The 23,768-nt window shown below is 40.4% G+C and overlaps 1 protein-coding gene across 3 annotated transcripts in view; it reads right to left on the bottom strand.

Annotated features, from left to right (window-relative positions):
* The window catches only part of HPSE2 (heparanase 2 (inactive)), a 617,346-nt gene extending 598,663 nt beyond the window's left edge, over positions 1-18,683 (bottom strand). For all 3 annotated transcript variants that reach the window (XM_007187387.3, XM_007187388.3, XM_007187389.3), the window contains exons 1-2: positions 18,394-18,683; positions 15,349-15,506 (exon numbers count right to left, since the gene is read on the bottom strand). In XM_007187387.3, the coding sequence (XP_007187449.1) occupies positions 15,349-15,506; positions 18,394-18,683 (448 nt within the window). The remainder of the gene's footprint in view (positions 1-15,348; positions 15,507-18,393) is intronic.
* Positions 18,684-23,768: the final 5,085 nt, after the last annotated feature.

Genomic DNA, 23,768 nt, shown 5'->3' with positions numbered 1-23,768 from the left:
AAGAAATCTCAGCAATGGTCAAATAACCTAAACTCCTATAAATATTTAAAACAATCAGAAATAATAACATTTATAACAATCAGAAATAATAATGGTGATACCAATGAAGTCTTCCTCAACTACTTCAGGTGAAGTTTACTGCTTCTTCCTCTGTAATTTATCTATTTGTATTTCCATCACATCATTATCTATTGTATATGACATTTTTCCCACTAAAGTGTGAGTTCTATCAGAGCAAGGACTATGTCCATTCGTTTTTGTATCCTTTGGGAGAGCATATTGCAATGCTGGTACACAGTAAGTGCTTAATAAATGTTTATTGAATGAGCATTTAACTGAAAATTCGTGGATTTTTTGCCTGAACTCCTGTTTCGGCCTCCCTAAAAAAAGAGGAGGAGAGGGTTTTGAAAGGTGACCAATTGAACAGTTACAACCCACATCTCTACATGACTAACAAATGAAAACACCTCAACAAGTGATGTTTTACTAGTTTTGCCACAGTCTTAAACTTCCAAGGATCTCAGGAACAGGGAAATAACCTGAAACAGGTTATTTAGCCCTAGGAAAACCCTGAAAAGTTTACATAATCAACCTATGATCCCTGCCATCACTACTAAAGTAAAATGGATGAGAAGCCCCTCCCAGCTCCCGATCTTGCTGCTGCCTTTCAGTGAACATTTCCCCCTTCTGGCTACCATAAGTATTAATATTAGTAACCAGTAGGAAAGCCTTGTTCCTCCAAATGTGGTCCCCAGACCAGCAGCATGGCAAGACTGGGAGTTTGTTAGAAAAGCAGAATCTCATTTTTAACTACTAGATCCCCAGGCGATTCACATGCACATTAAAGTTTAGGCTTTACTTCCGTAGAGTTGCTATACCTGGTCTCTAGATTCAGACTGTCTAGACTTGAACTCCACAACAAACGCGCTGAAGTACCTTAGGCAAATCACTTCACCCAGAGGTTCTTAACATGGTGTACACTTTAGAACCATCTGGGGTGATTTTTAAAAATCACAATGCCTTGGCTCCACCAGAGATTGATTTAATTAGCCTAGGACCCAACATTTTTTTAAAGCTCCCCTAGCTAGGGGAATGCAGCCAGAATCACTAACTTCTCTAAGCTTCTATCAAATGGGACAGTTTATACCTGCTTTAAGGGGTTGTGAGGAAAAAATCTGATCACCTTTGAAGAGCTTTTGGCCCAGTACTTGGGATGTATAAGTGCTCGATAATTGGTAGTTATTATTATCAGACCTGGAAAACTGGAAATGAATTGTCCTATAGCAGGAATAAAAAAGAACAGACTCAAAATACTAGTCTGGCCCCATCCTACAGGTAGGTACCTGCCAAACTCATGAGGTACAAAAGAAAGGACACAACCAAAGAACTCATTATCCCCAGGATGAGCTCTCTTAGCAACCAACTGTTGATTGAAGCTTCAAGGAAACTACAGTGTGTCAGGTAAGGGGCACCATCTCTGCAAGGTGTCAGAAAAGGCCAGCACCTTAATTTGGAATGTATTGATGGAGGGTGGGGGAGCACTATTTCAGCAGTTCTGTAACACAGGAAATCCCCCTTACCACACCTTCCTGATTTACACTGATTCTTGATACACACCACATGTGTCCTCAAACCTCTTTTCCCCTCCCCCCAAATTTTCAATTGTTCTGTTCCACATTTAGGTGATGAAAACTTAAAACCTGTGGTTATAACTTCTATGAGAAATTTCATTTTGAAAGCTTTCTAAATTTCAACTTTATTGCCATGAGGGAAACAGAAGAAACAAAAGACCTCAGTCATCCACTAACACAAAAACCCCTAGTGAAGACATTTAATAAGTGTAAGTTTTCTGCTGCAAGCTGTTGAAAATCCTGACCTTTGGACTGGGGTATCATTCATTTGCTTCTACAATTGTTCTATGAAACAACAGCATTTATTTTTCTAATGGTTTCAAGTTATGTTTAGTTTCACCTATGGGTTTTAACTTGGCTAAGCCTGGACTACAGTTTCTTTTGAATCTACAGCTCAGTGAATTTAACCTGAGTCTACTCCTCCAAGAGGATTCATAATGGCCAGGGAAATAAGTCCACAGTCTGGTTTTTTTTTTTTTTTCAACAATTGCAAAGAAATAAACACCCAGATGAAAAGAGTGTACCTATTAGGGCACTGAGAGATACACAAAGATTCACCTCAATGGTGATTACAAACATTTTTTAAAGTGTGCATGGTTTAGTGACTATCACCAAAAGCTCATGTTCTATTTCCAGCTCCTCTGCTTAACTCAGTACGGGCCTCCTCTGTGGTAAATGAAACCCTCTCACTGGATGCACCGTGATAGCTAATGAATGTCTGAACTTAAAAGGCTTTTAAATTCTTTGTTGGAAGTCTCCTCAGTGATACTGGCATCCACAGAGTACTCTCAAAAGTCCCCTCTGTGCCATTCTCTGGACTAGTTCTAACCTGACCCTGGGTTTGGATTCCAGTCTCAAAGGAGTCTGAGTTTCAGGTGTCAAATCTACAAAAATGGCATCCTGCAGCCTGTCCAGAAGTTTGTCAATAAGGAACAGTTCAAAAAGAATCTGGGACTAAACTAGAGCCTAGCACACCTACAAGCAAACACAGCCTCTCACAAAGAAACAACAGGCCCATTCTAGCCTTCCTATTTCAGATTGGCCCAAACACTGCAGAACACAAGTACCCACCTGGTTCACTGAAGTAGAGTGGAGGGATTATCATTAGCTGTGTATACCTCATTTAAGAGTATCAGGCTTGAAGACAGAGGTACTGAGTTCTAATCCCAGTTCTGCCACTTAAAAGCTGTATTACTCTGAGCAACTTCCTTGAGTCTGTTTTCTCATTTATAATATAGAAATGCCAAAATTTAAAATAAACTTACTATACACAGCTCCTGTGAGGATCAGAGGAGTTTTTATAATTCTATAGTTCTATTATTCTTTAGTTCTATAGTTCTTTAAATTTTAAAGAACATTACAAATGTAAAGTGTGATTATTTTTCTCCTGCAAACTGATTCGGGAGCTATTCAAAAATGGCTACTTCTGCCTTCTTTAGTCTGTTTCTCACAAAACATTATGTGAGGTCTTTATAAATGTCTCTTCTTTGGCTGAGTAGTATTCAAATTCACAGAGTAGCTTTAACAAGATGAGTGACAGCTAGGATTTCTTTCAAATCACACAGTGATATACTATTTGAACAAAAAAGTCAAAATATTTTTAGTGTCACTTTCTATCTGTATCCAAAACTTTTAAAATCACTTGTTTTACAAAAGAAAACTGTACTTTGATGCATAGGGTTAGTTTTGCTGTGACTGTTTCCTTGACATTTGCTCAAAGAATGCATTATAGCTAAAAGGATTAAAATGGATAAGGTGGTTAAAAAGACATTGGGAAAAATAAATAATTTAGATCAAGTTCCAATATAAAAAAGATATGATTCTACAGCACTGCTTTGTTAGAAACTACAGACAAATAGCAAACAGAGAAGTTCTTGCAAAAAAGTACCAATGAATTAGAAAGAATGGTTAAATTACAACTCATCCACATATGGATTATTCTTTAGCCACTGAAAAACAGCCCATAATTTCTGACTAAAAGGTTATCTAGATAAGCAAGTTGTACAAAAATACAATTCCACTTACACATTTAAATTTTTATATACATATGTATGCACAGAAAAAGGTCTAAAAAGGTACATGCCAGACTGTTAAAAGTGGTTCTATGATATATGTATTATTACATTTATATTAATGAGCATGCATTTCATTGGTATTAATAAAATAAATAAAAAGCCTAAAACTTTAAAAGTAAAAATATGAATAAGGAAGTTAAGCATTAACCAGAAATAGACTATGAATTTTTTAAAAAGCAGAAACAATGAATGGAAGAGCTATTATTCCTTTTAGTGTATTAAGCTACCCAATAAATGGTAAATAATCAGTCAACAAGTATACACTGAAGAACTACTAGGCAAAAGACAGCTACTAGATGTTGTAGCAACAACAAAAATGATAAAATCACTGCTGTCACAGTGACATATAATCTAGGGGTTGAGCCAAGTCTACATGAACATACACAAAAAGACACCTGAGAACATTGAGGCAGCATATGAAAATAGCCAAAAGAGTGATTTTTATACAACAAATACCTTGGAAATTCAGGCTCAATAAACACTTCATGAATGAATAAATGAGATCGTGAAGAATTCATAGAGAAGGAGGACAAATTTGAGCAGGGTTCTGAAACGCAGGAAGAATTTAGAAGTGGGTAAAAAGTGGGCAGACAGATGATGGAGTGAGAAATCCAGAGGGTTAGAAATTAAGAGAATGGCAGAGTGAGTAGGAGCTCTGTGACAGGAAGCTACACCATCTGCTTGTGAATAAACTCAGGTTCCTGTGGGGAAGAGGAGAGAAGAAGCTGGCCAAGGAAGGTGGGCTGACTCTAGAAGGCCTTGGAAAACTGGAGGAGAATGAGGAGGATTTAAGTTAGACAAGGGATAACCCTGAAGGTTTCTAGCTAGGCAGTGACAGGAGAACATGGAGCTTCAGAAAGATTAATGAGGCAGGAGGATGAAGAGAGGCTGGAGAAAGGGAACCCATTTTCCTTAGAGAGATGACAGAATAGATGGGAGACAAAGACTGCCCAAACCAGATGGAAAGAGCCATGAGGTAAACAATCGTAATTTTCATTTAGCCCCATTCTCAAACTTTCAAATCAGACTCAAGTTAATATAAACCCATAGAGGAAAGGCCTTTGAAGCTGTCTTGGTAGAAGAATGAGGAATATTGTGCTGTTATGCTATAATGGGGGTGGTGAAAATCACCAACTTCAGAGTGAGACTGTCCTGGATCCAGCCACAGCTCTGCCACTTACCAGCACAGTTACTTACTTTGTGTAGAATATATAACCTCTTTGCTGCATAGTTTCTTCATTTTAAATGGCTATAAGGGCTTCCCTGGTGGCGCAGTGGTTGAGAATCTGCCTGCTAATGCAGGGGACACGGGTTCGAGCCCTGGTCTGGGAAGATCCCACATGCCACGGAGCAGCTGGGCCCGTGAGCCACAACTGCTGAGCCTGCGCGTCTGGAGCCTGTGCCCCGCAACGGGAGGGGCCGCGATAGTGAAAGGCCCGCGCACCGCGATGAAGAGCGGTCCCTGCACCGCGATGAAGAGTGGCCCCCACTTGCCGTAACCAGAGAAAGCCCTCGCACGAACCGAAGACCCAACACAGCCAAAAATAAAAAATAAATAAATAAATAAAGTAGCTATAAATGGCTATAAAAGTGATCTCTACTTGAGTTTAACAAACTCTCACTTCAAAGAGAAAGATAAGGAAGAGAGGTATGAAGGAAGGGTTTTCTTGAAACTTCACCCTTATCAGTCCCCTTTATCCTTCACAAGGTTTCTCTGGCCTCAGAACTTGAAAGAAGAAAAATGCAGAGTATGGTTCTAGTATATAAATAAAAACAAAGTAACTCTAAAATTGCCCAATAATTTAATGGTAACTTTCCAACAACTTTTTCAAATATTCTTATTTTTCTGCTTTTTTTCCTGCCATTTCCCTTACATCAATGACACTGTTGATCCATTTCTAGTATTCTTTTCAATTCATCTGCTTCCAAAATAGTTCTATCCCATTGGATAGAACTAATAAGTTCTATTCCATTGGATCAGTTTCTGTCCTATTCCTTCAAATGTCATAAAGTGTGACAATCATCTCTTTCAATTGTTCATGTGTCTCCCTGTGATTATTCTTTTGCTGTTTTCCCTAACAACTATTTTGTGTCCTAACCCACTAGACCTTTGAGGGAGGGTCTATGGCACACATTTTTTTTACTGCTCCACGATACTTAGTATAGGGCTTTTGAGTGCCTGATAGATGAATAGATGAATAAATGAAATAGTGAATGAACCAAAGACTGGATCCCTCTTATCTAAGCACAGTGAAGAGAGAATAGGACTGGGTTCTAATCCTGGTTGTACTAACTACTGATCATATGACCTTAAGCAAGTCACATGTCTCTTCTGAGTCCCTATTTCTTCATATACACACACATACACACGTGCATGCTCACACGTTTGTCAACAGATTGATTTAAGAATTAAATGAGATACCATATGTAAACACAGTAAGAACTCAACAAACAGTAGCTGTTATTAGCATTATTATTATTTACCCTTAAGGCCAGGTCAAGCTCCCTCCTCCTAGGCACCTGTCCTGACTACTCCAGCTCTCACTTAATCTCCTTCTCTGAACTTCTATAACCCTTACAGCTTGTTCTACATTCTTTAACGTTTGAATATATCCTATCTTGTTCCCATTGCTATTATTTCCTACATGCCTTGTATGTCTGAGATCTTTGACTCACAGAATCTCAGAATTAGATGCTACAAACAGACAATGTGGTCCATTTTCTTCATTTTGTGGATAAGGAAGGCTTCAGGAAGGTTAACAACTTGCACAATGACACATTTAGTTAGTAGAAAAACAAGTTCATTAACACAGGCTCCGCTTAAGCCTTCAGGTTTAATGGGTGATGTCATTGAGTCCCTGCTCCCCAACTCTTTACCTAGGTGGCCTTGGGCAAGTTATTTAACCACTCTGTGCCTCAGTTTCCCCATCTGTCAAATGGGAAAATATTACTTTCCTCATAGGGTTGATAAGAGGATTAAATGTTAATCTATGTAAATTCCTTAAAATAGTACTTGACACATAAGAAGCACCCAACAATGTTAGGTAATATTATTATACTATTACTATTATTAAGCTGCTGGGGGAACATCCATTCTTCCATAGTATTTCAAAGATAATGACCCAAATCTGAGCAATTTAACTTTTGCATTCTCATCTTCCATCTTCCAAGGTGTTTTTGCCTTTCCAGAGCATGTAAAAAATAAGGTACTGGTTTAATCCCCAACTCCCTCAATACAAACATGTAGATACAGATATGTACCCCATCTTTTCTAAATATGCAGCTTATAGTTTTCACTCTTCATTCTTCACCACACAAAAAGCAAAACACATGCATTAAGGTTTGTAAATAACATAAATTTTTGTTTGACTTAATGTGTCTGTTCCATGCAATGTGATGATGGTTATCTATATGGATTTTTATGTGTATGTCAATCCCAGTGTGTTTTGATTGTAAATTCCTAGAGACAAAAATGATGTCTGCTTAAGTCAATCAAACATAAATTCTGGGGCACTTGGACTAAATTAGATCAAGTATTCAGAGCAGAATTTCAGAAAAATTTAGAGAATGAGAGAGGATTAATGAGGATTGGCTCAGCAGAAGGCTTAATGAAACAGGGGACTTGGGCAGAGCTTTGAAGGACAAGTAAAAATTTTAATTCAAGACAGAAAATGAGTGTTCAAGGGTATAGGCTCATAGAGGGTATACTATGAGCAAAGTGGAAAGACTTAGCAAAGATTAGTCTGACTAAAGTAGAGTGATGATACTCAAGACCATTGAGAAATTCTATTGAATATGTAAGACCAGAGCACTTTGAGAGTACAGTTCATGTTCTATTCCTCTTGGGTAGCCCCAGTATCTAGACTAAACTTGGCATTTGGTTTATAATTTAAAAAACATGTATTGAATTAAGCAAAATTACACTGCTTTTCACTGTACTAAAGTGAAGAAAACTGATCATGAAACCAAAAGACAAAGGAGTTCAACAAGGTATCTATATGTTCTATAGTATTAGCCACTAGTCTACAAATTGTATTTACTTTGCCTACATCACCACCATGGACAAGTGTGAAAAATAAAACACACCAAATTCTTTCATACTCATATATTCATATGCTCTATCTCTGTCTCTGTCTCTCTCTCTCTCTGTCTCATACACACACACACTGTTCAGAGTTCCAATCCATTGCCTCATAGACCTAGATAGCTGAAAACTTAAGGTACTAAGAAGCACAGAAGTTAAGAGTCTTAACATTTAATCCATTTTGATGAAGGATTCTCAGAAGAGGCTCCTGACTACGAGCCCAGACCATGTGACTGGCAGGCTAAACAGGCCCAGGGAATTTTGAAAGAAACTTCTTTTCTTCCATGACGTACCCATCCCACCAGGAGGCCTTGGGAGAACAGGAGAGAGAATATAAATAAATATGGCAAGATAAACAGTGATATTTGGTATTGGCAACAGTAGCACAATTTGTGTTGTACAGGAACACATAACTGTTTGTGGATTACCTTTAGCCCCAATGATCAGGTGATAAATTATACAAATGTGGTTGTGATTGAAAGGCCTATTTACTAGACTTTCTGATTCACTGAAATTAGTTAAGCCACCTCTACAAGCAGTAGACCAGACTTTCCAGATCTCCTCTCTACCACTTCCAGCACTATATAGATCCACAATGACTAAACTGTGACTAAATGGCATGATAACTATATCTTTAGATACCACATTCAAATTCACAGGGGTACAGGGAGCTGCAACTAGCACTCAGGACCTGGTACCAAATTTCAAACATTACAGAAAATGCACCCACTTTGTTTCCAAAAGGCAGAATAAAACATATATAAAACTTCAGGTGATTTCTGACACCCTTTAATACAATATTAAATTGTGTCAAATCCTTCTAAAGTTGCTGGCAGACAAATCATGAAATGCCAAATAGTGGCCTTGGAATGGAGGCTTTTCTTGGCCTAAAAATCTCTAGAAACTGCTTTTGACTGATGCTGCTGAAGTGATAAGAAGTCAGGAGTATGTAATTTGACAACCATAGCTGGGCCTCCCAGCCTCAGCATCAAACGGGCCTGGAGCTAGCTGCCTGCTCAATGAGTAAACTCATGAATGAATAAATATTACAAAGTAGTAGCCTGTTTTTACTCTGTAAAAGAAGGAAGGGTAACAAAAATTATCAAGCAAATTCTAAAACCTTTATTTTATATACCCTATAAGAAACAAATTAATAATTTAGTTTTAAATTCTCTGTCCTTCAAACATGCTTCATAACTCAAACCTCATCAAGTTCAGTTATAAGACACTTTAGCTAGAGTATATGAATGTGTGCAATGATTTGGAAAAGAAGAATGGGAGAGGGTAAGGTCATTATCCATGTTGAAAACATGTCCTTCCCCTCTCCAGTGGAGTAAAAGAACTTAGCCTCTATTTTCCTATAGGGCCAATTCCATTTTACTATGCTTAAAATTCAACATTCTCATCATCTGATCTGGATTTACCCAACCAACCTTTACTCTCACACATGTACTTTCTTCTTTTTTAATTACATATTTTGGAGCTAACAAAAATACATTAGCACTTCTTAAAATTCAAATTAGACATAATTCTAGAAATATGAGCTTTTCTTAGAATAATTTCTAATATGTGCTTTTCATAATTTTAAAATTATAAACATTACTGAATTAACAAAAAATATGCAAATAGGCTTCTATAAAAAAGAATCTGTTATGCTTCTAGCAACATGAACTAATATAATTTCTAACATGTACCTTCTATTTAGGCAGGTGGTCTCCTTATTGCCCAAACACATATTTAGGCTTTGCCTCATGCTCTTTCCCTTGAATGAAATGTCCTCTCTCATCTCTACTTCTCCAAAGTCTAGGTATCTTTCACAAGGCCCAACCTAACTCCCACCTAAGTCTGGCCAGTATTCATCTCTACTTTTCCTGTCACATCCTGGCAAACTATTTTGTTCCACTCAGCACTTCATTCTATATTGTCTTTGTGTTACTCTTCAGTTTTATCATTATAAATGTTATCTCACTAACAAGCTATTAGATCATTGATAGCAGAGACAGTGTCTTTTGAAGGGGAAAAGTCAAGTATTTTGTAGAGTATCCTTCAATTTGACTAGTGTTTTCTCATATTTACAGAGAGTTATGGATTTGGGGAAAGAATATCACAAAGGTGAAGTGCCCTTCTCATCACATGATATCAGGGAATACATGATATCAACATGACCTATCTGCTGATGTTAACCTTGATCACTTTGTTGAAATGGTATCTGACAGCTTCTCCACTGTAAAGTTACTATTTTCTGCTTTATAGACTCTCTTCTTTAGAAACAAGTTGTTAAATCCAGCCCACACTCAAGGGGAAAACAGAAGTTCCACATCCTAAAAGTATCAAAGAATTGGTGGTCATATGCTAAAACCACCACAATAATTAATTAATTAATTAACATTATGAGAGAGATGCTTTGAGGCTATGCAAATATGCTGCTTTGCCTTAAACTTCGCCTACTTATTTTAACACTGATTAGTGGATCTTGCCTACAGCAATGATTACTCTTGTGCTCTAATGTTGATATAGGACTGTATCTTTTATTTATTTGATAATCTGCATTTTGTCCAGCATGAAACTAAACACAGAGCAGGTAATCAATAAACACTTGTTAAATGTAATTGGATTTCAAGAAACATTTATGTAAAATAAAGTGAGATAATGAAAGGTGGATAAGTTCAAGGCAAATATGTATTTTGGCAGTTGTGCTGTTCTTATGTCATATGTCTTGATTGATGGAATGGGAATAGAAAGATAAAGAATTAACTACCTCACCTCTACTAAAACTAGGAAAACTTCCTGGAGAAAGGAAAACAATAATAATAGTTGTATAGTGCCTTAAAGTTTACAAAGTGTACTCCACATTCATTATTTAGGATTTCGGAAGCTCTCAGAAGAGAAAATTTTCAGGAGACGAAGATTGAAAAAACATTTAAATTTGTGAAAAGGTACTATTAATTTGGGAACTGGAAAATTAGGTGTAGAAACTACGTAAGGCTAACCAAGAAAAGCAAAAGTAAAGGCAAAGAAGAAACAGACACAATAAAAAATAGTGTGGGTCCAGTGCAAGGCTTTAAATCAGGTGGTAAAGTTGATTTAATGCACAGTATGAAACCAAGACACTTAGACTACCAAAGATAAAGAGTACATAGTTAAAATAATGAAGTATGTTATTAAAATAAATATTAAGAATGGACTTCGTGGGAAAATGCATTGAAGGTGAAAAATGAATAGAATCTTTACGTATGTGTTTACTCATTTCTTCATTGGTAACCTCCATTTTTCCAGTGCCTTTAACAGGCTCTTAACCTAGTATGCAGCCAAAAATATTTGCGGAAGTTCTACTATGTGTCATACATAATGCTAGACATTTTAGGATATACAACAATTAGATATGGTCCCTTCCTATAAAGAATTTGCATTCTAATTGAAAAGGTAAAACAAAAATACATATATACATGTTTAACTTCATATATATATATATATATATATATATATATATATATATATATATATATATATGTAAAGTTAAAAAGCAAAACAAGGCAGAAGGGGCCAAAAGAACAACATAATGAGAAAGAACGGCAATAGTCCAGAGAAAGAAGAGATAACTATGAAATGACCTGTTCAGGAAAGGCTTGTGAAAATACGGAGCATTTGCAATGGGTCTTCAAGAATTGGGTGGAGTGGGTGGTGAGATTTTAACAGAGCCAAGAAAAAGGCATTTAAAGCAGAGATAGAATGGCTGAACAAAGGGGGTTGAGATAAAGGTGTTTTAAGGAAACAGTGAAAATCAAGCTGGGCTGTAATAAAAGTTATATGAAAACATAGGGTACAAAAGGTAAGCTGAGATTTAAAAAGGCTTTGAATGCCAAGGTGAGGAGTTTGAACATTTTCTGTAAGCAATCCAAAAATGATCAAAGTTTTCCAGCAAAAAAGTGACATGATGAATATGATATTTTAGAAATATTAAGCTGGCTTTTGATGTGCATAATAAATGGTGTATATCTTGATTAAAGATATGGTTATGGCAGTAAAGAGACAGGCATACAAATAAAGCACACTGAATGTACAACAAAGAGAGGCAGACTGTAGCAAAATAAACTTGAGAACAAAAGATTAACCCAAGATTTCTTTGTTAGGAGCAAGAAAAGCATAACATCCCATAGAGATGCAAAGGGTAAGACTCCAAAATATGAAGAACAATCCTATTTTTTATTTCCTCCATCATCATCATGTTTATATGAAGTTCAAGTTGCCTACGCTAAGAGTGGAATAGGTAACTGTATTAAAGGACTAACTAGAGAAGTTCCCAAAGCTTATGCAAACAGTGACTTTAGAAAGAGAAAATGCAGCTGCATTAATATGCTTTAAAAGTTTTTGGAAAATATAAGCCACATGACTTGTTAATTGCCGTATTAATTCAGGGGAAAACAACAACAAAAAATCACATTGAGGTAGCAATATGAATGAATTAACCAGGAAAGTGTACGTTACCCAAGCTGGAACTATCAGTTCATTTTAATGTTAGTATATAACAAAACTAAAGATTAGTCTCGTCTTTCATTACCACACAAAAAAAATAGCCACCCTATGTTCTTCACCTCCATCCCCTAAAGACAATTCTCCCTAAAAATTCTCCCTACATTCTCTTAATCCTCTCAAACAATTCCCTAATTCTATCTCCTTTCTTCTATATAAACTTTGGTCTACCGCATCTTATTCACTCCTTAAACCCACTTTAAAATATTAAACATATATGTTATAAATTTCCTGAAGCTGCCTTTAATAAAAGTAGGAATACTTAGCCTTCATAGTGCTTTGCGGTTGACAAAATATTTTATACAGATACCTCTCAGAACCCTCCAGAAGCAATGCAGAGCAGGTATTATCACATCCATATATTACAGAGAAGCAGCAAGCCCAGGGCCACATATTCATAAGTGATAGAGCCAGGCCTGAAATACAGGCTTTCTGAGTCCAAATTCCACATTCTATTCCCTATGTCACTCAATTTCATAATGTGCCAGTAGCTGTATCTAATTATTCAAAATGTATGTTATTATTCTATATTATGTTTAAGCCAATACATCCCTTTTTTAAAAAATAAGGTACTTATGCCAAAATGCCTATTACAGGGCTGTCTACTGAGAAGACCTAATTATTTTAAGAGGCTCATTATGATGACAGTTATCACTGGATTAAAAGTGACAACTGAAGTATAACATTTGCAAAATTGCTGAGGCTATACAAAAACCATTTTTGCCTTTAATTCTGCAATGCAACATGCAACAACAAAGACACTATGGGTGATTTAAGGATATGTGAGCATCAAAGGGCAGAAACAGGGCATTCTTACTCTCTTTAACTGTGCTAAGGCCTCAAATACTGATATAGTTCAGAGCATCTTATTACCAAGGAGACATAAATCAAAAGGAGTTCAGCTAGGAGCAATAAAACAGATTAGTGTCTGGAAGGACTGACTTTAAAGAAAGTTTTAAAAGAATTAAATCCAGGTAGTCTAGATAAAGAACAGCTATGAGGAAACCTTTTTTTGAAGCTGACACAACAAAGAAATTATTTTGAAGGTAAATGTCTAAAAAAATGCAAAGAGGAGTAATCAAATATTTAGAGAATATAAAGGGAAAATTCAGGAAAAATTTACCGGTGAAAACCTATGGGACAAAAAAACTCTCTCCCACAGGAGTGGTGAAAACTACACTCCTAGAGATATTTAATACCATGTTGGACAAAACAAGAAAAGGATTCCATATGGAATGATCCTGTACTGAATCCTGAAGTGGTGGGAGGACTGAAGATGACCTCTTAGATCTTTTCCATTTCTGGTTTTTTCCTAATTCTATGAAGTTTTATGGGGCACGGCCTTCTGCCAATATCCTTTCTCCCCATGATGCCCACTTTCTCCTTGTACAAAGGGAAACAAATTGTATCCTTCATTTTAAGCATATCTCCCACTCTCAATGAATAGGTAATACAATCCTAGGTACAAGTTTGGGAGAAAAAGGCTAATTTCTAAACTTATAATAGTCTTTTTTTTTCCCACAGTGGTCCCTGGGGCTCTTACAAGTTTTTTCACAAACTAAAGAGGAAGTAGTTCAAATGGACTCAAAGAAGAGCTGTTTCATCAGGAAAACCATTAATATTCTCCCTTCTTGTATCCGAACACAGAGCTGACAGTGACCCTGGGAGCTATAAAGCCCCAGGTCAAATTACCATCAGAGCTGCTGTTCAGGATTATCTTTTACCTTTCAGCATTTTATGATGAGTGACAGTAAAATCTACTGGCAACCCACATATTTATAGCAATGATATTTACCTTTGAAAAGATGTAGCCTTAAACACCTACACTCTTAGCCAATGTTGTAAAAGAGTAAGTCTAATTCAGGATTCAAACTCAAGAAGCCTCAGCCTTGCCCTCTTTCTCCAGTCTGGCACTTTAAAAAAAAGGTTTCTCAGCCAACCTTGAAATAGATCCAAACTCTCCAGAATTCCCGTTCATTGAAAGCCCCAGAAAATACAAGGACTTTTCCTCGTTTTGCTGATTTATAAGGACAAGATGTAACAAAATCCAGGAAGCTCTGAGAACATGTCCCTGAGCCCTTTAAAAATAAAACTGTAGCTCATTTATGAGAAGGGACAACAGGGCAGAGATAGCTCTCCAGGAATGGACACTAATGCCTCTTCTACCCAATCTAAACAACCTCAGTGGGTGAAGACCCATCAATTGCCATCTTGCCCATTTTAAAGAAACTCTGTTCCTCTACCCACACAGAAAGTGCATAGTTATTAACACCAAACCCTCTAAACAATTTTCTTAAATACCACTTTCATTTTTCCCTAGTAAAAATGAGACTGTTCAAATGTAAAAAGATTGGCCTCTCACACTGGAATAGGATCTGGCATTTTCAAAAGCCCTTCCAACACTTAACTCATCTGATCCTGGCAGGAAAGGCTGGCATTTATAATCCCATTTTGAAACTGAGAAAAAAAAAAGTGCGACTATGAGATTAGGCAGTCTAAAGAAGAACCCACTGTGAAAAGTTTCAAACCTTCCCAACAATGGACCAATCTAAAAAGGATTATTCCAGAAAACTTTAGAGTGGGATTCAAAAAAGGCTGAAGCCCTCCGTAGCCTCATCTCAGGAAAGCAAAGAATAAGAAAAACAAAAAGGCACTTCCTTTAATTTTAGAAAGGAAACGTGACCCTGCCCCTTTATGAGCTTGACTGGATTTTCTCAAGAAACCCACTGCACCTTCTCCCTATAGGACTAGCCAGTCATAAGTTTTGGCTACTAGTTCTTGGCCTCTGAGACCCAGCCGCCCAAGAAAGGCCGGCAGCCTGGACAAGGACAACCTGATGAGCCCCCTCCGTGTAATCACGTCAGGAATCCCGCACTCCAGTTTCCCCTCGCCTACAGCTACCAGTTTTTCAGGTGAGCTTCAACCTGGCGCTCCGCCAAATCTGCACCCCACACGCACACCTATCGATTGCTCGCTCCCACTCCCCAAACTTCCCCCACCCCACAAGAGTGAGGAGCAAGTTTCTCACCATCCTCATAGTTTTTGAGATAGTAATCCGGGCCGGGACCCCCACGGCTTTTTGCCGGGTTCCTCAGATTCTGGAACTGCAGGAAGTCGGTCCTTTTGCCCCCGAAGCGCAGAAAGGCGGGCGAAAGTCCCCGGGCCAGGGTCACCAGACGCTTGGAGCTGCAGGGATAGAGAAGGAGAATGGAAAGGATCCGGGGGACAAGCGAGAGGGCGCGGGGCACCAACAAGGCCCTCTTCCCACTCTCTGTGGAGTTGTGCCTGGCGCCCCAGCCCGCCCAGTCTTGGGCCGTGGGGCTCCGGTAGCTACGCCTCCGGCGCCCAGCTGGTCGTGGCCCCTCCCTCAGGCACCCCGACGATGCTCACCAAAGGTAGTATTTACAAAGAGTTAGATTGTTTGTGTTTGTTAACAGTGTGTGCATAAGGTGGGGGGTACCCTTCTGCTGACAACACGGGACTAAGGCGCAGTTGCGGGGCTTCTGCCCCTGTCCGAAAAGCTCTCCTGGAGGAGACGCGCAAGGCACGGACCCCGGGCTCCGATTTTTGCCAAACTTCTGGGCTGAAAGACGGGATATGCCTCCTCTGCCCCAGGGGCATCGCAACCTCCATGGAGAAGGTGAAACGCACCTTCTTTCTCTCAGAGCAGGCACCTGAGGTCAAGTTGATTTTTTTTAATGCCAAAGCTGACTTTCCTTTTCCACTACCTTATAACAACTGTATGCATCTCCCAAATCCCTGAGCAAGAGAAATGCCCGGGGTAAATCCTTGCCTTTCTGAGAACACTCCCCAGCCCCGCCTTGCACAGTAAAAGCAATGCCTCTTTGGCCCCTGAAATAATTCAGCCCGATCTCAGGAAAGGTAACGTTCTCCTCTCCACCCCCCGGGTTGGGCTCCATCTTTTCTCCTTCCCACTTGGGGCCATTTAGAAGCTCTGAGGAAAATGAAGTTTGCCGAAATGTGGAACCTGCGCGTAGTAGGAGACTCGAGGGGCATCAGAATACCATTTACACCTATTTAGGTTCAGGATTTCCATAAATAGGTTTTTCAAAAGCCAAACTCTGCTAATTCGGGAAAGGGTAGAGAAGGAGCAATCAGATGCTAAGGGCATCAGCTATTAAGTTCCGGGTCTCTACGTTATTTTTAACGCTTTGCTGCTTCAGGTTCTGAATATCCAATCCAAATGGTACTAAAGAGTATCTTAAAGGCGGTGGATAGGAGAAAACAAAGAAAAAAACAGAGACTCCAATTTTAGAGTTTCTAACAAAAGTCGTGGCCGCCCGGAGAAGTCCAGTAGCCGGAAGGATCGCTTGGCCGAGGACTCCGGCACTGCGTTACCCAGCAGGCGCAATCGGGCGTCGTGTGGGCCCACAGCGGGCGAGGAGACATCCGCGCGAGTCCGGCCCCGCAGAAACGGCGTTTCCAACAACCTTCCAGCCGGAAGCCTGCACAGCCAATGCAAATGCGCCCCGCCAAGGCTTCTTCCCCGAAAAGCCGCCTTCCACAATCTTTTCTGCGACAAGCATTCTGCGAGAACATGAAAGTTTGTTGTTGTTCTTTTTAAGGTGAGAAGCAGAAGAACCCCGAAGGAGTCCGCGTAGCTAGAGAAGCGCGATGCAAGTGGGGCGTGTAGTCGCCCCCCACCTCCCGGACGAGCTCACAGACGCGCGCTGCTGCACGGAAGAGCTTCCGAGGAGGAATCCGGCCGCGCAGAGCTGTTCCCGCCCTCCCAGCGGAGGCGCGGGCAGGAACCGAAACGGCCTCGGCGGCGGCCACAGCAACCACTCAGTCCTCCCGCAACGCTCGCTCCACGTGGAAGAAGCGCCCCACACAGCGCCTCCCGCTACCTGCCGCGTCCTCTGACCTGGCTGAGGCCAGGGGAGACCTGGAGAGCTGAGGGGCGGGCGCACGCGAGAAGCAAACTCGAATTTCGCAGAGTGAAAGATATTCAGGAAAGGCGCCGCGGACGCGGCCTCAGGACAGAAAAGTGAGACTGAGAGCGCTCGGAGCTCTTCGAGGGAGCCCACAGCTGAGGCTCTAATTTGGAGGGAATTTTTTTAAGCTCAACACTTGGATTCGACATTGTAGCCTTTTTTTTTTTTTTTTTTTTACACTGCAACTCTGTCCCTGTTGGGAAGGGATCGTGGTTGCCTTACTGCTGAACAGTAACAACTGGGGAGAGAGTGAGCCCAATTAGAGTCCAAGCCCTAGAGTAATGCAGGGTCCATGATCACAAAACTCCCGGCTTCCTAATCCACCAGTGCTGGATTCAGATCTCCGAAACATCCCAGGAGTATTTCTAGGACACTTTCCGCTCTTCTTATATACGCTATGACCGGAGCGAGGACTTTTTTTCTTTTTTCTTTAAAGAAAAACTAAACTATGCAGTTATCGCAGGAGATTTAAGGAGAAGGGACTGGGGGGACCATTCGGTCTATAAAAAGTATCTTAAAAAGTCCTAAAGTCTGGAAAGGACAGAGGAGGATATAAAATTAAAAATCCAAACCAACTTGCTCACCACTCCAGCCTCTGCTTAGATTCATTTTCTGTCTGGGAGTGGGAGAGAACTGACGAAACGATCTTCCGTGGAAAATTCCACTTTCGTGCGATCCCCGCTTAAACACTCACAGACACACGCAGACAGGCACTCTCTCACACACACACACACACACCCCCATCCCTCTCGGGTCTTTGTTGTTCGAGACCTTTTTCTTCGCTTTTGTAACTGCCCTGAACCTCTTGTTTCTTTTCGGAAGTAGACGGGGAGGCTAATTGTGGATATATGTAAGCACAACATTTTTTCAGTCATAACTGGTAAGTTTCTGAAATGCCTTCTGCATTGCAAACATGTGCATCTTAATAGAAAACACTGCTTTTCTCAATCACCAGTTACAGCCTCACAGCAAATATTCCAGGAGGAGGAAAACCTTTCTTCTCTTTGAGAGATCTGCTTGGCTTATTTTCTTCTTCTTCCCCCTTTGGAATGGGGGGATAGTAAGGGGTGGGGGTTGCTACTGTTTTAAAAAATGATCCATTGAAGCCCCTGCCTTACCTTAAGAAATCGAGCCAGCCATCATGAATGATGGACGGATCCAGCTGCAGAGAGAGGAAGTTCTCATTGACTGTCCTGACTGGGTTCTTGGTGCTCACATCAAGTAGAATCAGGGTCTTTTCCTTCAAACCTGGAGCTCTGTCTACAGGCAAGGGTCTCCTGTCTCCAGCTTGGGAGGAAAGGGAGAGATGGAGCAACAGAGCCAAGAAGAGAGCCACCGGGGCTAGGCACGCAGGGGGGCGGGAGTTGCTGGAGGGCATGGCTTCAGGAAAGGCACAGAGCACCCTCATTAAATCCCTCTGATTTAAACCTCTCTTCCTACAGGGCCTCACTGGTGACTAATTGTCCTTATCTAAAGTGTATGTCTGTCTGCCTTTTTCCCCCCTTTTTTTCCCTTCCTTTTTCCCCCCTCTCTCTCGCTCTTTTTTTTTTTTTTTTTTTTCTTCAGTGTTTTGGTGCTGGTGGAGCGAACTCACGCCCCTAGCCAGCCTTCTCAGAGACTCGTGCCAAGAGTACTCGTTCACCAGCACCGCCCCTTTAAGAGATTTCAACTGCAGACATTTTTTAACTTTTTAAAGGTAAGGTGAGGCGGGGCGGGGGAAGGGGGAGTAGGAGGAAGGGGTGGCGTTGTACCCTCCTGATTTAACCCTCTAGGGTCGGGAAGCGGAGGGAGGGATCGAAACTGTACAGTTGTAACATATGGGGTACCGGGCGGGACGTCTTGTTTTTACTTCCCTCCCGGCAAGGCTCTGGGGAGAGCAGTTCTAGCTGCGACCCCGACGCAAAAGCCTCTGCGCCAGTCCTGGGCGTGCTGGAGTAGGGTCTGCACCAGTCGCGCGCCTGTTTGTCCTGACAGCGTCAAGGAATGTCGTCCGCTCCAGGCCCTTCCCTTTGCGTTGAAGCAGCGAGAGCAAGGCTGGTTAAGTTGCAGAGGGGTCCTGCGGTGGCGACTGTGATTCCTGCCAAAGCACCGAGGGCAGACGGAGACTCCATGGACACAAGTATGGACATCTGCGACACGCTGGGCAGCAACACAGAAGCCGCCTCTGACCTGATAGGTCCCAGAAGGAATACACAGAGTGACCAGGTCAAAGGGTTTATCCGCCCGTAGGGGCAAAGGGCCCAGGCTGCGCGTGGCTCCGTTCTGCCTGCAGCTGAGGCGAAAGTGTCTTGGGGGTTCTATACACGCTGACTTAGGCCAAGTCAAAGCAACCCTGTCTGTGCTTGGCTAGTCTGGGCGGCGCTGCGCCCATCCGAGCCACTGCTTGCCCACTCTACTCCACTGCAACAGCAGAGCTACCCCTCCAGACCCTCCTCTAGGTCACCCTGGGCTTATCCCTCCCGGGGGGAACTGCGCCTTTCTGGTGCTGGAGAAGAACAGAGTGACCGGGTTTTCAAACTCGGCCCGGAGCCGAAGCCAGAATCTGACCCGCACGTAGCTCCTGGATGCTGGAGAACAGCCAGGAGCCGCGCGATGTACCACCCGCCCTAGCTCATGGATCCCCGACCCACAGCACCTCTCAGATCGAGCCCTGGGTCCCCAATTAAAGCGTGGGAAAGAGGCCAGGCCTGGTTTGCTGCAGTCACACCGTCAGGCTCCACTTTCAGCTTATTTCTGGAACAAAATGGGGCTTCTACTTGGCAGATGAAGAGAACTACTTTACGCAGTGTGGGTACGCAGGAGCCTCCCAGGGCCTCCTGATATCAAACAGGCAAAACTCTTAAAATGCAGAGCCAAGGTTTCCCCCAAGGGTTCCTGAGCCAAGGGCAGTATCACAGCCACAGAAAAACACTGAAATGGCAACCTGCCTCTCCTTCCCTCCTCTCAGATAGGATTAAGGAATCTGAAAAGGACTGGAGTAGATGACTTTCAACTGAAGTTCCTGGAGGAGCTTCTACCAAACTAAGCAACCAGGAAATACAGAGCTTAGGTTGGGTTAGACTGGGAAGCACCATGAAGACCTTCTAGAAGGTCTCCATAAAATGAGGCCAAAGGAGAAAGAAAACCCAAAGCATATTATTTAATGATTTTTAAAACCAAGATGTTAATATACTGAAGAATTAGATGTGGGCTCTGGCCCTAAGGCCTGCTTCCTTCAATTTCTGAAAATTTCTAACATACCTAGATCCTCTAAAATAGTGTGCGTTTCTGTGTAGGGGTGTGTGGTATGGTGTGAGTTTCAATAGAAATTATTGTATTTTTTAAATGTGCACTGAGCACCGCCTAGAGATGGTGACAGCCTGGTGAACAAAGGTTTTTATTTATCTTTGTATCGCCAGAACCAGGCACTTAGTAGGCATTCAATAAATGCCAGTGAGCTAAATTAATGGTAAATCAAATCATGCTCAACACACTAAAATCATATACTGCTCTCAAGAAGAATGTGACAATAAATACATACTTTTATTTGTCACAGTAAACTGTTAGGTTTGTTCAGTAAGTTGTTTTCCCAGTTATTAGCATTTTCCTGGTTATCTCCTTTAAGGAAATACTTATCTTGCAAATTCAGAAGCCATTAGTTCATTGCTTATATTCAAAATTAAAACTAATTACAAAGTTTTAACAAGGAGCCAGATTTTCCAAGGGCCTAAACACCCTCTGGATTACAACTGAATGTATTTTTAGAAGCCACATTAATTGCGACCAGAGGAAGACCACCTGAATGAAATAAAGACATCACTCACCCACTAGATGTCTATAATTAATGTGCCTTTCAAAAATACCTACTCTTGTGACTAAGAATGAACTTGGGTATAATGAGAATCTGCTTAATTATGAATTTTATCCACAGTTTTTGCTACTAACTTAACCATTCAGTAATTTTTTGGTGGCCTAGTTAAGTTACTTTAACCAGTATTTAACGTCTTCACCACAACCTGTATGTAGTATAAAAATCAAACCCAATAAAACAGTGCTTTTTTCCTAATTCCTGATGAAAACCATCTCTCTAGTCTGGCCACTGAAATTCTAGAGGCATGTCCAGCCTCGGGACATCGAGGCAAATAGAGTGATTCAGTAACATTTAAGGAGTTCCAGATAGCCCTGGTTGACTCTGAGATGACCTGATTGTTTTGTCCTTTAGTCTGGTTTGGGTATAGTTCTCCACTGGGCTACTCTTTATAAATAGGACCTCCCTCCCCATATCATGATTTTTGTCTTCCTCTCATCTAACCCTAAATTATATTCTGTTAGTAGCTTATTATTGTGTATATTAGATTGATGTTTCTATCCTATCTTCTGTGTGCCAGGTGACAGCAATCTGTACCTCTGTTCTGCCTTAGATTGTAATTTCCTAGGGGACAAGAATCAGGCCTCTGTATAAAATGTGAATTATTTGGAACTAGATGCACTGAAGTCTCCTTGGAAATGTTCTGCCTGGTGTTACTGAATGGTCCTTATAGATAAATTCTTTTAATATCTAGGAGTCTAAGTTCCCAGATTTGTAAGAAATCTTGAAGATTAACTGGTCCAGTGATTTCTAGACAATAGGATTTCAAAATAAGTATCAGTGTGGAAGAACTGACAAATATTTGCCAAATTTTTATTTTGTCTAGTAAGGACCTTAAATCTGTCAACTACTTATTACTATTTTTTACCAAAAGAAAAGAATGTTTTAACATCCAAAAAAAAAAAAAAGCTGAAATATGTCAAAATAAAGAGCAAGTGTGTAAACTGAATAAATTTAGCTTCATGAAAAATCACTATGATGTTTTACCATTTCATCTCAGAGCAGTGGAAATATGCCAGTGACCAACATGGGTACTAGGACTGGTGGCTGGGACTAATGATATATCCTGTTTTTATGGCCAAATTCTACTTTGTAGCATACAGTGTACATACTTTTTAATGATGGTCATCTTGACTACAATAATTTCTTTCCACTCTCCTATGCTTTTTTCTCATTTTTAGCTTCTCACAAACTCATTGACTCCCTTTCCTTCTATTAAACATTCAAAGCCATGGTTATATCTATGCCCGCTTTCCCCTTCTGAGAGAACTATACCTAAATGTCTAATAGCTAGAAAAAAATTCCTTCCACCATAACTGGGACTGGGAAGCATGAAGCTATAGCAGCCAGTCCACTGTGTCACTGCTGCCTGTGTATTTGTCCATGATGACTACTATTTATTGAGATCTTATGGTCCAGGCATGGTGCTCAGGACCATTATCTTACTGATCTTCTTGAATAACTCTGAGAGGTAGATATAATTCATTATTACCATCTAGTTTACATATAAGAAAATGGAGACTCAAACTTGTTAAGCAACTTTCTCATGGTACACAGCTAATAAGTGGCAGCAAGGATTGAAACCCAGGGCTGTCTGACTCCAAAGATTATGTCTGTCTTAACCACCACACTCTACTGTTAGGCTAAAATACTGCATTCCCTCTAACAACTTGTCAGCTTGTTCCAACTTTTCATGGGAAAACCTTGGAATAGGAGTTGGAAGACCTGAGTTTAAGTCCTATCTTTGCAGATTCTAGCTTTGTTACCTTAGGTAATTTTTTTTAACTGTTCTAAGTCATAGCTGCCTACCCTGTAAAATTAATATCTTAGAGTAAGAATCAAATACGGTTATGCATAGAGAAAGTGCTTTATAAATCCTAAAATATTATACAGTTGTGCTATTTGTTTCTTGTTATTTCTTATTCCTTCTCCCACACTTGCCACAGATATATTCCCTTAATTGACAACTGGAGCAAGAATTAAGCTATATATAAATAACTTAGTGATAAACTTGAAACAAAAGGTCAACTCTACCTAATATGTCAATAAATGCAGTAATAAAATGAGTATGTACCACATATTTTAACCCTGCAGGCTCTTCTGCCTGTGTTTAGCATATGACAAAGGAAGAAAAGTTAAGTAGGTTTTATGTGCCTCCTTCAATTTTCCACTGGGAGAGGGGAGACAGGAGTGGAAAAAGGACAGTACTGGGAAATGAGAAAGACTGTGTTCTCTGTCCTGCTTAGAGGAACAAGGGATAGCAACACTTTCTCCATATGGAAAGTTGAAGGGGAAGAGGATTTATAACTCTATGATTGTTCTACCTTATTATATAAGAAACTCGAGCTGGATGATTTTTGTTCCCACTGTTACCATCAAGCAGTAAACTTATGTGGGGAAGATCATAACCATAATAGATGTAGTTGACTCATTAATGATTTCAGTTTGAAATCCCTTAACATTTTTGGAGGTAGGGATGACAGATATTTGAGAAACTGCTATAGGTAAAAAACTAAGTAACAGAAAAATACATTAAAATTATTCATGTCCTTAGTCACACTCACTGAAGAGATGTCCTGTCTGCCTTTTGTACATTCAGCTAAGTCCTGAAAAGCATCATGTGATACTGGAAATTGTACCAGCTCT

Source organism: Balaenoptera acutorostrata, chromosome 16 (genome assembly GCF_949987535.1).
Source record: "Balaenoptera acutorostrata chromosome 16, mBalAcu1.1, whole genome shotgun sequence".
NCBI lineage: Eukaryota > Metazoa > Chordata > Mammalia > Artiodactyla > Balaenopteridae > Balaenoptera > Balaenoptera acutorostrata.
The sequence above is the reverse complement of the archived record's forward strand: the minus strand, read 5'-3'. Positions and strand labels throughout refer to the sequence as shown.